Source organism: Pteronotus mesoamericanus, unplaced genomic scaffold (assembly GCF_021234165.1).
Source record: "Pteronotus mesoamericanus isolate MK-2021 breed Mesoamerican mustached bat unplaced genomic scaffold, CSHL_Meso_final contig_58, whole genome shotgun sequence".
Taxonomy (NCBI): domain Eukaryota; kingdom Metazoa; phylum Chordata; class Mammalia; order Chiroptera; family Mormoopidae; genus Pteronotus; species Pteronotus mesoamericanus.
Window position 1 is genome coordinate 8,238,738 of NW_026555205.1, and position 18,170 is coordinate 8,256,907.

The 18,170-nt window shown below is 39.3% G+C and overlaps 1 protein-coding gene across 1 annotated transcript in view; it reads right to left on the minus strand.

Moving 5' to 3' along the window:
• The window catches only part of COL4A5 (collagen type IV alpha 5 chain), a 432,611-nt gene that overhangs the window by 22,024 nt on the left and 392,417 nt on the right, over nt 1–18,170 (minus strand). Inside the window, exons 44-48 of the mRNA XM_054580374.1 lie at nt 15,818–15,951; nt 2,724–2,796; nt 2,517–2,588; nt 1,384–1,512; nt 456–554 (exon numbers count right to left, since the gene is read on the minus strand). Coding sequence (XP_054436349.1) covers nt 456–554; nt 1,384–1,512; nt 2,517–2,588; nt 2,724–2,796; nt 15,818–15,951 — 507 coding nt within the window. The remainder of the gene's footprint in view (nt 1–455; nt 555–1,383; nt 1,513–2,516; nt 2,589–2,723; nt 2,797–15,817; nt 15,952–18,170) is intronic.

The window sequence follows — 18,170 nt, forward strand, 5'->3', positions numbered from 1 at the left end:
GCATATCAATTAATCATCTTAGTATAAGAAGGCACTATGACTCTCAAAAGTCTATGGGGATTGCTTAAACTTTGCAACTGTATTTACTGAATTTAATAATGGAAATTGTACTCTATTGTGATACTTTCAAATGTGGAAGCATTCACAATAGTTTCAAGACAGTCACAGCATACATATTAAAAATTATCAGAACAGATAAATACAGCAAGTACCTGGGAAATCCCTATTTTGAGAAATAGCTGGGTTTTCCAGTGCTTTAAACATATAAATAAAAACAACCTTTCTATGCTTCTCTTATACTGGCAAATCTCCTAGCATCTATTCTCTAGCAACAGATTCACCAGTTAGCTGCAGTGTCTCAAGAGAAACTCTCACAGCTCCAGTTAGGGGCCATGTCTCCAGACATCTCCAAGACTTAAAGAATAGTATCAGCAACAGCGTTATAGTTGTCACACCTGGCTGGCCTGGCAGACCTGGGTCTCCTTTATACCCTCCTGCACCATCAAAGCCAGGGAGTCCATTGTGTCCAGGATCTCCTGGAGGGCCAGTTGGACCTACAGGGAAAAAAAAATAAGGTTTACAAATGTAAGTACAATAATTCAACATCCAGACAGATCTAGGAGACTTAAGGTCCTTGAAGTCACTGAACTCATAATCTGGTTTTGTCTTTAATCGAGATACATGAAGGAATAGCTCAAACTCAGGAGAAAGGAAACAGGCAAGGATTTAATATTAGTTTTAAACAACCCATTTGCTTCTGTGGAGATTCCCACACTATGACAGTTGTGTTCTCTTTGTCTTCAAAACAAGATAGAAGTACAAGGTCCAAATGTTGTTATCTTTCCCACCATATATAAGGCTGTTACTGCATGGTACCTTTTATTTATGGAAAGACTGCCACTCAATCACTTAATAAAAGAGAAAGACTAAAATTAGTTTCTAGATTTTTTTAGAATCAAAGTAGGCTGCAAGCATAGAGTCAAATGGCCAACTAGACAGGGTTTAATTCTAAAATCACGAGGCCTCACAGTGGGGAACTAATGGCCCACCAAATCAGCCTTCTATCCTTCTGGTAGTTGGGACAGAGAAAGGAGCAGATCTTAAATGCAAATTAATTTCATCATTATAGTGTTTTAAACAACACTAACCTAATCATTCAAATAAGAATACCCAGGGGAGCTAGAAGAAATTGGAGTGAGACTAAAAGAAGTTAGGACATGACAAATTGAAATTAAAAAAAAAAAGAGGAAATGGAACCTGTGGTGTTCTAGTATTCTACTAGTTGTTGGTATTCCTATTGTCAGAGACAAACTCCGACAAGTGAAAGAATTAGGGAAATGTTCTCAAATAGATAAGGCTTAAAAAGAAGATCTGCAAATGTACCTGGTAATCCTTGAGGTCCTGGTAGTCCTGGTAGACCTTTAAATCCAGGCTGGCCTGGGACCCCTGGTGGACCAACATCTCCTTTGATTACAATACTCTGGCCTGAAGGACCAGGTAATCCAGGGGGACCTAAAAGTCAAAACACACAAAATTAAAGGTAGGGAAGACAAAGGTTAGAAGGAATGCATGACAAAGTGACCAAAGGTTAGAAAAAGAATTGGTATGAGAGAAACACGTTACACGTATGGGAATGTTGTGATGTTCAACAGAAATCTGGGAAAAATATCATTATTTACCCAGAAGACTGAAATAACAAAATTTTCTTATGGTCAATGGAAACATTAGATGTATTGTCCCTATTTTCAAGCTTTGAAGCATGACTTGATTACTAGAAAGTCTAATTCATTTCAAATCTGTGAATATTGGAGTCAGGAGAAGACAATTCTATTTCCTGACAAGTCCATTCTAATTCTTACATAATTTGCAGTTTTTGTTTGTTGTGCTTGTCAAGAGACCCACTGAACCAATAGGGTCAACAAAAAACAATAAAACAAAACAAAAACCCTATTTTCATATTAAAAAATACCTCTGTGACTTGCTCTTGTGGTCTGTTCAATTGAAAATGGGAAAGGTAGTATAATAGGCAATAAAAAAAATCTGAGTGAAGCATTCTTGATGGTCCTGCAGCTATCTTAAACATAAAAGGCCTGCTCTCAATATTATATTAATGAAATACAGAGCTTGAGAGATTAGTAAATAGAGGGAGAGTCCTATCTATTTCTCCTCAGTTGTTGGGGGCTAAGGCTCTGAAAGTTTGTAAGAAAGAAGGAATGCAAACTTTTAAATTCTTCAATCAGCCTTGGCTGGTGTGGCTCAGTGGATTGAGCACTGGCCTGCAAACCAAAGAGTCATCGGTTTGATTCCCAGTCAGGGCACATGCCTGGGTTGTGGGCCAGGTCCCTGGTTGGGGGGGGGTCCATGAGATGCAACTATACATTGATGTTTCTCTCCCTCTCTTTCTCCCTTCCTCCCCCTCTCTCTAAAAATAAAATAAATAAAATATTTAAAATAAATAAATAAATTCTCCAAACATTTAAGTAACAGGTATAACTAACTACAAGGATAGGACTTACCTGGTGGCCCAATAAATCCTGGATCTCCCTCAGGGCCAGTTGAACCAGGTAGTCCACTGGGTCCTTTCATGCCTGCAAGAAGGTACATACAATTGCCCTGTAAAGTACCAGGACCACAGCCTTCACCAAGCCAACTAAAAAAAATGGGTATTTTGTCCCAAATATGTTTAATGTAAAGGGGGAACCTCAAAACATCCCTTCAAGTACCTGGAAATCCTGGAACACCAGGGAGACCAGGATCTCCTTTCATTCCATTGAGACCTGGCCGGCCAGGATTACCCTGAATAAATAAAATAATTAATTTTAGAGAAGAAATGGGGGAAGAGTGAGGATATAGGTGGTATTACATAGTAATTTATAGCACTGGCTTTAGAGTCAAACTTCAAGGAATCAAATCTCAATTTTTCCTCTTATTAGCTTCTGTGACCTTAAGTTGACCATTTAACCTCTTTGATTCATAGTTTTCTCACTTATACAGAAAATAATATCATCTTTATGGGGTTGTTTTAAGGATTAAATGAGACGATTTATATTAAGTACTTAGAAAACTGGCTGGTGTGTGGTGTGTGCTTAAAATGATAGCTATGATTTTGTTATCATTAGCAAAGACACTACTTTTTTAGTGTATCCCTGAGATAGTAAGTACTTGGATTAGAATCATATGTGCAGAAATGATAACAATGGAAAAATATACTAGGGCCTGTTAAGTAACTGGGTCTGAGGGCTAAGAAAACTATAGGAAGAAAGAGTTGAAAATAACTCTAGAAAGAACTTATAAGAAGAATAAGTGTGAGAGAATAACGTTATTACTAGAAATGAAAAAGGGGCAAGCCTGGAACAAAATATTATGCTAAAATGTAAGAAAATAGAAAAAGGGTGGCAGAGAGGCATGTATATCAGAAAGATATAGAATCCAGATTGAAGGGGTTCACAAATCTAAGACAATTTGAGCATCAAAATAAGTAATAATAGTTTAAAATTGTAAATTATTAAAAATAATTTATGAGCTCATACTGATAACAGACAATAAATGGAAGAAATTGGATTCTCTCTTACAGTAAGGCTGACTATTATATGTGTAGATGGTGCTTAAGGTTGGAAAATCATTTGCAACTATCACACTGTTGACTGCTTGAGATAAAAATCACAAATAGATATTAAATCTAAGGGGAGATTTTGATCAGGAGCAGTATACTTGCATGTACTTATGTGTGCCTTCCTGTAGTTTTGCTTATTAGTTATAATGAAGAACATTCTAACCATACATTGGAGAAATCAGGTAACAACTTGATGAAGTAATCAAAATTAAGATCACCTATAAGGGGCAGATTACCATCAAGAGCCTCCATATCTAAGGAGGACACAAAATCATTCATGTAGTTTCCCAGCTGGGGATGAAAAGCCTGAGGAAACACCAAACAAAAAAAGGAAAATTCTACTTTTAAAAAATAAGAAGGAGCTATATTTCTCTAAAAATGTCAAGATCAGGAAATAAAATAATAGTTTTAGAAACTGTTTCAGATTAAGGAATAATAATGATATATGGCAATTAAATGCAATGCATGGTGTGGTCTGGATCATATATTGGAAGGGAAAATGCTATAAAGGACACAAACAGGTCACTTGACACAATTGGAATATCTAATGTAGAAACAAATATTATATTGATGTGTAATTTCCTAGAGTTGGTACCTCTACTGTGGCTATATTAAAAAGTATTTATCTTAGAAATTTTAGAAAAATCAAGATGGCGGAGGAGTTGAGTGGAAATCACACTGACCTCCTCCCAGGACCAACCTGGAATTACAACTAAACTGGGGAGAAATCACCTGGAACAAACAACTGAAGCGAGAGAGAGCCTTCTAACCTTGGAAACAGAAGAATTGGCTTCAGTGCAACCTAACTGATAAAGAGTATGGTATAGACCTGAGAAGGCAGGTGGGGGACCCACGGGCAGCAGCAGCAGAAGGATATGGAAATGGCCAGTGGGATCCCCCTGAGAAGAGTGGGGTCTAAACCAATAGCGGGGAACTCCAGTCCACAGCACCAGAGCCCAGAAAGTACACAGAAAACAGCCAGCTGCGGAAAGCGGCAGGGTTGCTCTCTGCGAGAGACAGGAGGCCGGAGACGCAAAGAACCGTTTAAAGGGCCAACGCATAAATTTTTATTTGCAGCCACTTACCCTGGTCTCTGGAAAAGGCGGGGGCAGAGTGGAATAGAGATGCCTGAGGAGAGACTGGGGAAGGAGGCTTTGGGGAGAGAACTGAGAGAGTAGTTGGTGGGATCTCGGTCCTGACTCATTCCCCATGTGGCGCATGCCATTTTACTCAGGCAGAGACCACTGTCCCCGAGTGGCACCAGCTTCAAAGGACCCAATAGCCGCGCCTTGAGGTGGCATTCCACCGCACCCTGTGTTGTCTAAGCCACCTGTTGAGTGCAGAGTGACTAGATTAACAGCTGAAGGACACAGCCACAAACAGTAGATTACTGGAAGTCTCTAACAGACTGCCCAAGGTAAGACAGGGACAGGTGACATCATTAGAGGGAGATCCAAAAAGTAGAAACAGCAGTCTCCTACCATAGAAGATCACACCACAAAGTCAGGAAATCAAGACAGATCAAATTAAGAATCAGAAGCAAAAGGGAAGAGTCTCCCAAATAATGGGAAGACAAAGAAATATGCCCCACTTGAAGGGAAAGGAGGAATCCGCAGAAAGAGAACTAAATGAAAGAGAGGCAAGTAAAGTATCAGATAATGAGTTCCAAACAACGGTTGTAAGGAAGCTCAATGAGCTCAGTGAGCTCAGAGAGAATTACCAAAAATTACAGGGAAACTACAAGGAACATATTGCAAGCTACAACAGCATGAAAAAGGACATAGAAACTATAAACAAGAGACAAGAGGAAATGAAGAATACAATTTCTGAATGGAAGAAAAGAGTAGAAGGAATCAAAAGCAGGCTAGTTGAAGCTGAGGACCGAATCAGCGAGCTGGAGGACAACATAGAAAAAAAGCTCCCAGAAAGAGTAAGGAAATGAAAAAAGGAGAGACAGAAGATGGCGGAGGAGTGAATGGGAGTCACGCTGACCTCGTCCCAAAACCAAACTGGAATTGCAACTAAATAATGGAGTAATCACCTGGAAAGCAGTGGAGCGATAGTGGGAGAGGAGCCTTGGTGCCACGGACAGTGGATTCTACTCTCACACATCCCAACGGGTGAGAAATGCGGTGGAGGCTCGAGAGAGTGGGCTGGGTGCCCATGGGCACTGGCACCAGAGGAACATTGAAACGGCCAGTTAGCGTCCCCCCGAGAAGAACAGGGTCTGAATCATAAACAGGAACTCCTAAACTACAGCAGCTAAAGCCAAGAAAATACAGACAAAATGCAACCCCAAAAAGCTTAGGGGCGCTCTCTGCCAGAGACAGGTGGCTGAGGATGCAAAGAGATTTTAAAGGGCCAATGCAAAAGTTGAAGTGGCAGCCACCCTCCTTGATCGCTGGGTACAGGTGGCAGCAGGGTGGGCTGGTGCCTTGGAAAAGACTGGTGAGGAAAACTTTGTGAAGAAAACTGACACAGCGGCCGGTGGAGCCCGGGTGATAACGCACCTCCCACTCTGCAGCTACCATCTCGCTCAGGCATAAGGGAATCAATTAACCTGCCTTTTGTGCGCTGTGCGCACAGCTTGTACGCCTGTGAGCTGCGGGGCTGAGTGCAGACTGGCTGGGAGAGCCTTGAGGAGAGACTGGAGACGGAGGCGTTGGGGAAAGAACCGGAGAAGGAACCGGGGAGTCCCGACTCCCACCCCGTCCTGTAGTCTCCATTGTGGGCTGGAAAGGCGGGGCCCCAAAGAGGCAGAAGCAGGGTGCGCATGAACCAGACTGCCTGCGATTGAAAAGCATTTCACACAGGGGGTAGATCCTTGGCCGAAGGGGTCACTGAACTGCCCAGAGGCCCCTGAGGAGAGACTAGAAATGGAGGCGTTGGGGAAAGAACAAAAGGAGGAACCGGGGAGTCCCGACTCCTTCTCCTTCCCGTAGTCTCCATTACGCGGGAAGAGGCCACACCCCCAAAGAGCCAAAAGCTGAAAAGCACACATAGACACCCCCAAAACACCCAGAGCAGGCGCGCACACTTGCGCCTAGTGACCGGTGAGGGTTGGCGAGCGTATGTGTGACCCGTGCGGGCTGGCGAACGCTTGCACGGGCCTGCAAGGCCTACCACAGACTGGCACCCATACAGCCTGCGAGGGAGTACACAGAGCAGCAAGGGCAGGCGTAAATTGACCCGCCCGTCTGTGATTGCAGAGCGGACCACAAATTAGTAGAGCTGCCCAGAGTCCCTGGAGGAAAGACCAGAAAGAGGATAAACCGTGAGTCCTGGAGCTGACTTCCTCCCATTTTCGTAGTCCCCATTTGACGAGGGCAAGCAATGCACCCAAAGAGCCAAAAGCGGGGAAAATACACAATAGAAGATCCTAATCTGACCAGTGCCGCGAAGCTCGCGTGCCAGGGTGGCCAGATGAGTACGCGAAGTTGCGAATAAGCCCCCTGGTCTGGGGCAAGCACCTGCGAGCCCAGGCAGGCAGGGGATCCTGCCGCGCTCGGAGCGCGCTAAAGGAGCCCTCGTGAGAGCGCAGAGAGATCCCTAAAAATAGCCCAGCCCTGACCAAAGGGGTCACAGAGCTGCTCCAAGCAGGAGTCAGACACAGGCATTAGACTCCTGGAAGGCTCAAACAAACAACCCAAGTCCCTATAGGATCAACAACTAACATCATCAGAGGAAAGACCAAAAAGAAAAGTAAAGGACAAAAATAATTAACAGACTCCCACAAAAATGGGAAGAAAAAGAAGTTCCTCTCAAATGAGCGGAAAAGCGGACTCCCCACACAGAGAGTGAAATGAAATAGAGGCAAGGGAACTATCAGATACTGAATTCAAAGCAATGGTTGTAAGGAAGCTCAATGAGCTCAGCCAGTGCAAATATAATTATGAGAAACTGCAGAGAAACTATCAGGATCTTACAGCAAACTATATCAGCCTGGAAAAGGACATAGAAACTATCAAGAAGACACAAGAGGATATGAAGAATACCATTTCTGAATTGAAGAACACAGTAGAAGGAATCCAGAGAAGGATGGATGAAGCCGAGGATCGAATCAGTGAGATGGAGGACAAGGTAGAAAGAAGCTCCCAGAAAGAACAGGAAATGGTAAACGGCTCAAAAAGAATGAAGAGTCATTTAGGGAAATGCAGGACAACTTGAAACACAATAATATCCATATAATAGGGGTACCAGAAGGAGAGGAAGAGGAGCAAGGGATAGAGAACATCCTAAAAAAAGTAATGATGGAAAATTTCCCTAATTTGAGGAGAGAAAGGCTCTCATGGATCAAGGAGGCAAAGAGGACCCCACTCAAGAGGGACTCAAGGAGGTCCACTCCAAGACACATCATCATTAAACAGGCAAATGTCAAAGACAAAGAGAGAATCCTCAAGGCAGCAAGGGAGAAGGAGAAAGTAACATACAAGGGGGCCCCGATACGCCTAGGAGCTGATTTCACAACAGAAACACTACAAGCCAGAAGGGAATGGCAACAAATATTCCAAGTCATGTAAAGCAAGGGCCTACAGCCAAGGCTGCTCTACCCAGCTAGGCTCTCCATTAAAATAGAAGGAGAAATACGGAGTTTCCCAGACAAAAGAAGGCTAAAAGAATACATCTCTACTAAACCAGCACTCCAAGATAGGCTAAGGGGACTGGTTTAAGCAGATGAAGGAAAAGAATGAGACAGAGAGGAACACAGGTACAAAGAGAAAAGATGAGTAAGTTTCTATCAGTAATGTCTCTCAAAGAGAATGGACTAAATGCACCAATCAAAAGACACATGGTAGGTGAATGGATAAGAAAACATGACCCACACATATGCTGCCTACAAAACACACACCTCAGAGCAAGAGACCTCCACAGATTGAAAGTAAAGGGATGGAAAATAATATTCCAAGCAAATGGGCATGAGAAAAAGGCCGGCGTTGCCATACTTGTATCCGACAAAGTAGATTTCAAAACAAAGGCCTTAAAAAGAGACCCAGAGGGGCACTTTATAATACTTAAAGGAAGAAACTATCAAGAAGACATAAACAGTGTAAACTTATATGCTCCCAATATAGGATCCCCGAAGTATATAAGGAAAATGTTGGACGACTTCAAAAAAGATATAGACAGCAACACACTGACAGTAGGGGATTTCAACATTCCACTGTCAAAAATGGACAGATCTTTCAAACAAAACATCAATAAAGATATTGTGCAGCTGAATGACTCACTGAATCAAAGAGACTTAACTGACTTATATAGAACCTTACATCCCAAGAAGAAAAATATACATTCATTTCATATGCGTATGGAACTTTTTCAAAGATAGACCATATGATAGAACACAAAGCAAGCCTCAGCAAATTCAGGAAAATAGAAATCATACCAAAGTTTTTCTTGAACCACAAGGGCATGAAACTGGAAATCAACCTCAAAGAGAAACTTCAAAAACTTGCAAATCCATGGAGACTGAACAGTAGACTATTAAACAATGAATGGGTCAATGATGAGATAGGAGAAGAAGTCAAGAAATTTCTGGAAACAAATGAAAATGAACAGACAACAGTCAAAAACCTATGGGACACAGCAAAAGCAGTCTTGAGAGGGAAGTTCATAGCAATACAGGCTTACCTAAAAAAGACAGAAACATTTCAAATAAAAGACCTAACACTACAACTTCACAAATTGGAGAAACAACAACAAATAAATCCCAGAGCAAGTAGAAGGAAGGAAATTGTCAAGATTAGAGCAGAACTGAATGACATAGAGAAGAAAATAACAATTCAAAGGATCCACCAACCCAGGAGCTGGTTCTTTGAAAAGATAAATAAAATTGACAAGCCTTTAAGCAGACTCATCAAGAAAAAAAGGGAGAGGACCGAAATTAAGAATATCCGAAATGAAAGAGGAGAAATAATAACTGATACCACAGAAATACAAAGGATCATCAGAAACTACTATGAACAATTATATGCCAAGAAATTTGAAAGCTTAGATGAAATGGACAAATTTTTAGAAAAGTATAATCTTTCAACACTGAAGGAGGAAGAAACAGAAAGCTTGAACAGACCGATAACAGCTGGGGAAATTGAAGCAGTCATCAAGAAACTCCCAGCACACAAAAGCCCAGGGCCAGACGGTTTCCCAGGAGAATTTTACAAAACATTTAAGGAAGAGCTAACCCCTGTCCTTCTCAGACTATTCCAAAAAATCTAAGAGGAGGGAAGACTCCCAGACTCTTTCTATGAGGCCAGCATCACCCTGATCCCAAAACCAGATAAAGACCCTACAAAGAAAGAAAACTATAGGCCAATTTTGCTGATGAACATTGATGCTAAAATCCTCAACAAAATATTGGCAAACCGCATCCAGCAATACATTCAAAAGATTATCCACCACGATCAAGTGGGATTCATCTCAGGGATGGAGGGATGGTTCAATATACGCAAACCAGTAAACGTGATAGATCACATAAATAAAGGAAAAGACAAAAACCACATGACCATTTCGATAGATGCAGAAAAAGCATTCGATAAGGTACAGCACCCATTTATGATCAAAACACTCAGCAAAATGGGAATAAATGGGGCATTCCTCAATGTAATAAAGGCCATATATGAAAAACCTACAGTCAATATCATACTCAACGGGCAAAAACTGAAAGGTTTCCCACTAAGATCGGGAACACGACAAGGATGTTCACTCTCACCGCTTCTTTTCAACATCGAATTGGAAGTCCTAGCCACAGCGGTCAGACAAGAGAAAGAGATAAAAGGCATCCAAATAGGAAAGGAGGAAGTAAAACTATCATTGTTTGCAGATGACATGATAGTGTACATAGAGAACTCTGTAGACTCTACCAAAAAACTCCTCAACCTAATAAGTGAAGTTGGCAGAACAGCAGGATACAAAGTCAACATTCAGAAATCAAAGGAGTTTTTGTACACCAGCAATGCAATAGAAGAAGAAGATATCAGAAAAAAAATACCATTCGATATAGCAAGAAGAAAAATAAAGTATACCTAGGCATAAATTTAACCAAAGAAGTAAAAGACCTGTACGCAGAAAACTATACAACATTCAAAAAAGAAATTAAGAAAGACACAAATAAATGGAAGCATATACTGTGCTCATGGATTGGAAGAATTAATATCACCAAAATGTCCATACTATCCAAAGCAATTTATAGATTCAATGCAATCCCTGTTAAGATATCAATGACATATTTCACAGAAATAGAACAGACATTTCAAAAATTTATATGGAACCATAAACGACCCCGAATAGCCGCAGCAATTTTGAGAAAGAAAAAGAAAGTAGGAGGGATAACAATATCAGACATCAAGCTCTACTACAAAGCCACCATACTCAAAACAATCTGGTACTGGCAGAAGAACAGAGCCATAGACCAGTGGAACAGAATAGAAATCCCAGAAATAACCCCAGGTCTCTATGGGCATCTAATATTTGACAAAGGGGGCAGAAGCATAAAATGGAGCAATAACAGCCTCTTCAACAAATGGTTTTGAGAGAGCCGGACGGCTACATGCAAAAACTTGAAATTGGATCATCAGCTGACACCATACACAAAAATAAACTCAAGATGGATCAAAGACTTAAATATAAGTCGCAACACCATCAAAGTCCTAGAGGAGACCATTGGCAGGAAACTCTCAGATATCCCACGCAGCAATTTTTTCACTGATATGTCTCCTAAAGCAAGGGACATAAAGTAAAGAATAAAGAAGTGGGACCTCATCAAAATAAGAACCTTCTGCACGGCGAAAGAAAACATCAGCAAAATGAAAAGGGAGTCAACCATATGGGAAAATATATTCGCTAATGATACATCAGATAGAGGTTTGATCTCCAAGATATATAAAGAACTCACTCGACTCCACTCCAAGAAGACAAATGATCCAATCAAAAAATGGGCAGAGGACCTGGGCAGACGCTTTTCCAAGGAGGAGATACAGAGGGCCCAGAGGCATTTGAAAGGATGCTCAGCATCACTAGCCATCAGAGAAATGCAGATCAAAACCACCATGAGGTACCACCTCACACTGGTCAGAATGCCATGATAAACAGATCCACAAACAACAGGTGCTGGCGAGGCTATGGAGAAAATGGAACCCTAGTACACTGTTGGTGGGAATGCAGATTGGTGGAGCCATTGTGGAAAGCAGTGTGGAATTTCCTCAAAAAGCTGAAAATGGAAATGCCTTTTGATCCAGTGATTCCCTTGCTGGGACTATACCCTAAGAACACCAAAACACCAATACAAAAGAACCTATGCACCCCAATGTTCATAGCAGCACAATTTACAATAGCCATGTGTTGGAAGCAACCTAAATGCCCATCAGTAGATGATTGGATCAAAAAGTTATGGTACATATACACAATTGAATAGTATGCATCAGAAAGAAAAAAGGAACTACTAAACTTCGCGACAGCATGGATGGGACTGGAGAGCATCATGCTAAGCGAAATAATCCAGGGGGCGAAAGACAAATACCATATGATCTCACCTATAAGCAGAACCTAACCAACAATTGAAAGGTGCAAGGAAAATATGACCAGCAACACTGAAAGGAAAAGAAATCAACAGACACAAGAGGGAAGGGGGGGGCAGGGAAAGGGAAGGGAAGGGTAAAGTCAAGGAACATATAGCAAGGACTCATGGACAAAACCAAAGGGGAAGAGCTGAGGGAGGGAAGTAGGAAGGGGGCAAGGAAAGGTTGTGGGGGGGAGGCCGAGACAAATGCATTTAAAAAGTAAATAAATTAAAAAAATAAAATAAAATCACCTCCCAAATTAAAAAAAAAAAAAGAAATGAAAAAAGACTCAAAAAGAATGAAAAGGCATTAAGGGAAGTGCAGGACAACCTGAAATGTAATAATATCCGTATAAAAGGTATGCCAGAAGGAGAAGAAGAGGAGCAAGGGATAGAGAACCTGTTTGAAAAAGTCATGATGGAAAACTTCCCTAATTGGGGGAGAGAAAAAGTCACACAGTCCAGGAAGCACAGAGGATCCCATTCAAGAGGAACCCAATGAGGCCCGCTCCAAGACACATCATCATTAAAATGGCAAATATCAAAGACAAACAGATAATCCTAAAGGCAGCAAGGGAGAAACAGGTAGTAACATATAAGGGAGCCCCAACAGCAGCTGACTTCTCAGTGGAAACAGTGCAACCCAGAAGGAGTGGCAAGAAATATTTCAAGTTATGAAAAGCAAAGTTCTGCAACCAAGACTGCTCTAACCAGCAAGGCTCTCAATTAAAATGGGAGGCGAAATAAGGAGTTTCCCAGACAAAAGGAGGCTAAAAGACTACACCTCCACCAAACCAGCACTGCAAGATATGCTAAAGGAACTGCTTCAAGATGACGAAAAAGTTTCTATGAATACCCAGTTCCTTTCGGAGTTGCCAATACTTGATATTACCAATATTTTAATACTCATTAATCTGATTGTGACAATGATGTTATTTTAATTTTTCCTCTACTATTTGTTAAAACTAAACCTGTTTTAGTATATTTCTTGCCTATTTCTGTTTTTTTTTAAAGCTTGAAATGACTTTTTTGTGTTCTTTATCTATTGATTGATTAAAGGTTTGTAGAAGTTTTTCCCCAAAAAAAAACACAAAACAACAAGAAAACCTATTGACCTTGTTTTATATGTGTTGCAAATACTTTCCTATTCTATTTCTTGTCCTTTAACTTTTTTATATGTATATTACTATATAGTTAGATGTTTAATATAGTCATATTGTCAATATTGACTTTATAGCTTCTGGGTTTGAATATTTTACTTCACGTCATGAAAAATATTCTATTTTCTTCCAAAACTCCTTAGTGTCTACATATTGATTTTTTACTCATGTGAATATTTCTTCTATAATGTATGAAACATGGCTCTATATTTGTTTTATTTCAAGTAATAGTGGTCCATGCACCTTATCTGCTAAATAAACCTCATTTTCCCCATTAATTTGAAATATCAACTTAATCATATTATATTGTTCGACAGACATATACATTTGTCTCTAGAATGCTCATTATATTTCATTGATCTACTTGATTATTTCTGTGCTGATATCATGTTGGTTTAATTGCTGAGACTTTATAACGGTTTTAAATTTTTTTCATATTTTATAATTAACTTTGACATTTAAAAATAAATAAAATCAATCTGCATTTAAGAAAGAGAGAGAGAGAGATGGAACTTCTACCTTTTGCAACAACATGGATGGAATGGAGAATATTAAGCAAGTGAAATAAGCCGGTTGATGAAAGACAAATACCATATGATTTCATGTATAAGTGTACTCTATTCAACAAAATAAACTAACGAACAAAATAAACCACAGGCATGGAGACATGGAGCAGACTGAAAGTGACCAGAGGGTATGGGGAAAGAGGACAATAGTGGAAAGAAGGGGAAAGGACTAGACAAAGAACAAGTATGAATGACCCACTGACATGGACAACAGAGTGGGAATTGACTGTGGAATCAGAGGGTGGGGGAGGGATGGATGGAGGATGGTAAAGGGGTAAAAATGAGACAATTGTAATAGAATAAACATAATTTATAAATTAAAAAAATAAAAATTTAAAAATTTAAAAAAAGAATTTTTATGCACTGAAGTATTTAGTGCTGAAGGGTCATGATAGACACAAGTTTTTCTGAAATGTTTCAGAAATATATATTTAATTATACAACACAACATTCAAACAGAAAACAAGTGGAGGAAAACATTAACAATTGGGTCATTTGGGTAAATGATAAATGGAATGTTTTTCAACATTTTTGCAATTTTTCTATATATTTAACATTATTTCCAAATAAAAGTTAGAAAAAGTACAAATGTAAGAACTGACTTGCACAAAAGGAAATGAACAGAACTTGACGATACTAGACTTATAAAATATTGGTATCAAGCAGTCTTGAATCAGGCATAATGACATATGACCTGGAAGTACCTGGGAAATGAATGAATAGGGAGTAACAAGAGAATGAATAAAGACAGAACTAAAACTTTAAGTCTAGGTGTCCAAAAAAATAGCAATACCATGATAAGAACAGGTTAATTGTTGGAAAGCTCTAAGGGTCAAAGATTAAGCCCAGAAACAAATACCATATGATCTCACCTGTAAGTGGAACCTAATCAACAAGACAAAAAAAATAGAACCAGAGACATAGAAATAAGGAACAAATTGACAGTGATAAGAGGGGAAGGAGGAGAGGGACAAGGGAGGAAAGAAGCGGAAAGGTTAAGGAACAGGTGTAAAGGACCCATGGACAAAGACAACAGGGCAGGGGAGGATTGAATGTCGGGGGCGGGTCGGGCAGGGAAGAGTAATGGGCGAAAAATGGTGACAACTGTAATTGAACAACAAAAAGAAAATTTAAAAAAAGTGACTTTCTGGGTCACTCAAACCTATGTGGAAAGCACATGAATAAAGATGTTAGGAATATGCTATTACTCTCTTTTTACAGGTGAGGACAAAAACCCAAAGAATCTATCTGCCTTTTCCATAGACACAAAGCAGAGATATGCAATGGAGCTAAAATCTGACCCTAATACTATCTAATTTCAAAGTCTAAAATATGCCCACCCACCATAATTATTTCCCTCTGAGTGTACTCTTCTATATGCAATGCTCTGATATATATGTGTCCTTTTAGAAATTTGCTTTCACTGAAATGAAGTTTTCTTAAGTCTAAATACTATACATACCAAAGACTCTAGAAAAAGTATCTTTTGAAGAACGCTCTATCTAGAAGGTAACGAAGTCCTTTTACTTGGAAAAAGATATGAAACTTGACATTTTCTTTCTTTGTAATTCACCGCTGAACTATGCACAGAGGCTTGACTAGTAAATGCTAATTAAAATAATTCATCATGGAGCCCTGGAGCCCTGGCTGGTGTGGCTCCGTGGATTGAGGACTGGCTTGTGAACCAAAGGGTTGCCGGTTCGATTTCCAGCATAGGGCGCATGCCTGGGTTGCTGGGCCAGGTCCCCAGTGGGGGGCGCGCAGGATGCAGCCAAACATTGATGTTTCTCTCCCTCTCTTTCTCCCTCCCTTCCCTTCTCTAAAAATAAATCAATAAAATCTGAAAAAAAAATTCAGCATGGAATTCTCATTTTACTTGAAAACAGACACATCCCTTTCTCATCAAATATCTCCTCTCATTTCTTACCTGGAGTCCTGGTGGTCCTTGATCTCCTTTTAAACCGGGAAAACCACGTTGCCCAGGTTGACCTGGGTTTCCTTTCTCTCCTTTAATACTTCCATTTCCAGGGAGACCCCGGAGACCTTCTGGACCTGGTAGACCTTGATAATGCGCAACAAATGACCACATGTCAGCATAGCATAAAAGTAGCATAACTATTCTCTAACTACCTATTTGTACTTCTAATTCCCTTCACTTTTCCCACCATCCCCCAGCCCACCTCCCATCTTCCAACCATCACAATGTTTTCTGTATCTATGAGTCTGTTTCTCTTCTGGTTGTTCATTTATTTTGATTTTTGTAAAATATAGCATAAGGAATATAGTCAATAATATTCTAATAACTATATATGTTGTCAGATGGCTATGAGATTTACTGAGATGATGACTTAGTAAGCTAAATAATGTCTAATCATTAGGGTGTACACAACACTAATATAATATTGTATGCCATCTGTAATTGAAAAATTTAAAAATTATTTAAGAATTAAAAAAAAAAAACCACATCCGCTCTTCTTATCATCTTGCAATGACCCTTGAATCCCCTAAGGCTACCTACCTAATCCCTAGCTCAGAATATCCCATTTTTTCCTTTCTGTCTCTGAATCTCTCATGCGTGCAGGGTTCCCATACACATGTATGTATTAAATTTGGTTATTTTCTCATTAAAAAAAGTAGCATAAATGTTAGGCTTTTAAAATATCAGTCATCTAAATATTAGTTTGCAAAATAAAATTCAGACTACAATAGGGTATATAGGGCTATGCTGGTCCTGTAATGTAAATTGGGTTGTATTATTTTTGTTATTAACACTGGTTTGCAGACAGTTTTAATTTGCATTTTATTATATATTAAATATAGTACACTCCGAACATTATAATAGAGATTGCATCTGTAATCCTTGCTTAAGTCAAAGAAAACACACATCATAGGGCACTGTTCTCAAATTTGAATATTTATCAGAATCCCCAGGGCAGCTTGTTAAAACAGACTCCTGGGCCCAAGCCCGAGTTTTGGATTCAGTAAGGCTGGTGAGGGGCCCAACAATCTGCATTCTAGCAAGTGCCCTGTACAAAAACAAGAGCTCTGTAGCTAAAGTTGCTTGTTCTTCTGGACCACACTTTCAGAATAATTTTTATAGGGCAATCAGGGATTCAAGCTACTTGTCTCAATATGATTAAAATCAAATTTGTAAGTAGTTACTTTTATTCACCTTTTATTTCTATGCAATTAATATAGTAATTTAAGGAAACTGTTCAATTTCATTTTAGTGATATGCTTCACACATGAGAATATTTTAAAATGTCAGAAATTGATTTATTATAGTACTTTATAATTTATTTTAACAATATTTTCATATTCTTTACATTTTAAATGTTTCTGAAGAAAAACAAAGAATTCTGCATATATCTTGTGAATAAATAATGTAATTTAAAATGGACCTTTGCTATGTTTTACCTTTCCTTTCTAAATTAAAGATATGTCCATTAAGCAACCAAGGAGATGTTAACAATAGCCACATCTTTCTTTCACTAGGTGGGAAATAGCTGTTTCTTGCTTGCAGAGTGCTAAGCAGTGGATGAGGCTGAGACTAGGTAGTCCTGCCCTAAGAAAATAATTATAAAGCCCACAAGCAGCCAACAGTTAGCACTTACACCTTCTCTTCTAGTAATCTTAGTTTTTCATTAGTTTCAACAAAAGAGGAAGATATGTAGTACATATTGTAGGCATGTGAATTTAGAACACTGACTTCATGCTTACATATGGACAAAGGATTATCTTTTTATCGAAGTAAAATTGGTATATAATATTATATAAGTTTCAGGTGTACAGCATTGTAATTTGACATCTGTATATACTACTAATTGATCAATGACAAAAATCTAGTTGCCATCCTTCACAAAGGGTCCTTTTTTTGATTAGAAATAACATTTGAACTTCAGTTCCTTTTCCAACACTCTTGAGACGCAGACCCAATGGCTACATGCTAACAAGGCAGCATGGTTTCCAGATTAAGAATGCTGGACTTTGAAGCTAGATTTCTGGGTTGGATTTCCAGTTCTATTAATCAGCTGTTTGACCTTAGCAAGTATAATAATCTCCTTGGCCTCAATTCTCTCTTCTTTAAAACGGAAATTCTTTTGTGTACATGTACCACATCTTTTTTTTGGGTGCACCTTGAGAATATTATGCTAAACAAATCATTTAGAAAAATCTAGAACCATATGATTTCATTTATATGTGGGATATAAAACTGAAACTTATAAACACAGACAACAGTATGGTAGTTGTCAGAGGGAAAGGGGTTGGCGAATTAGTAA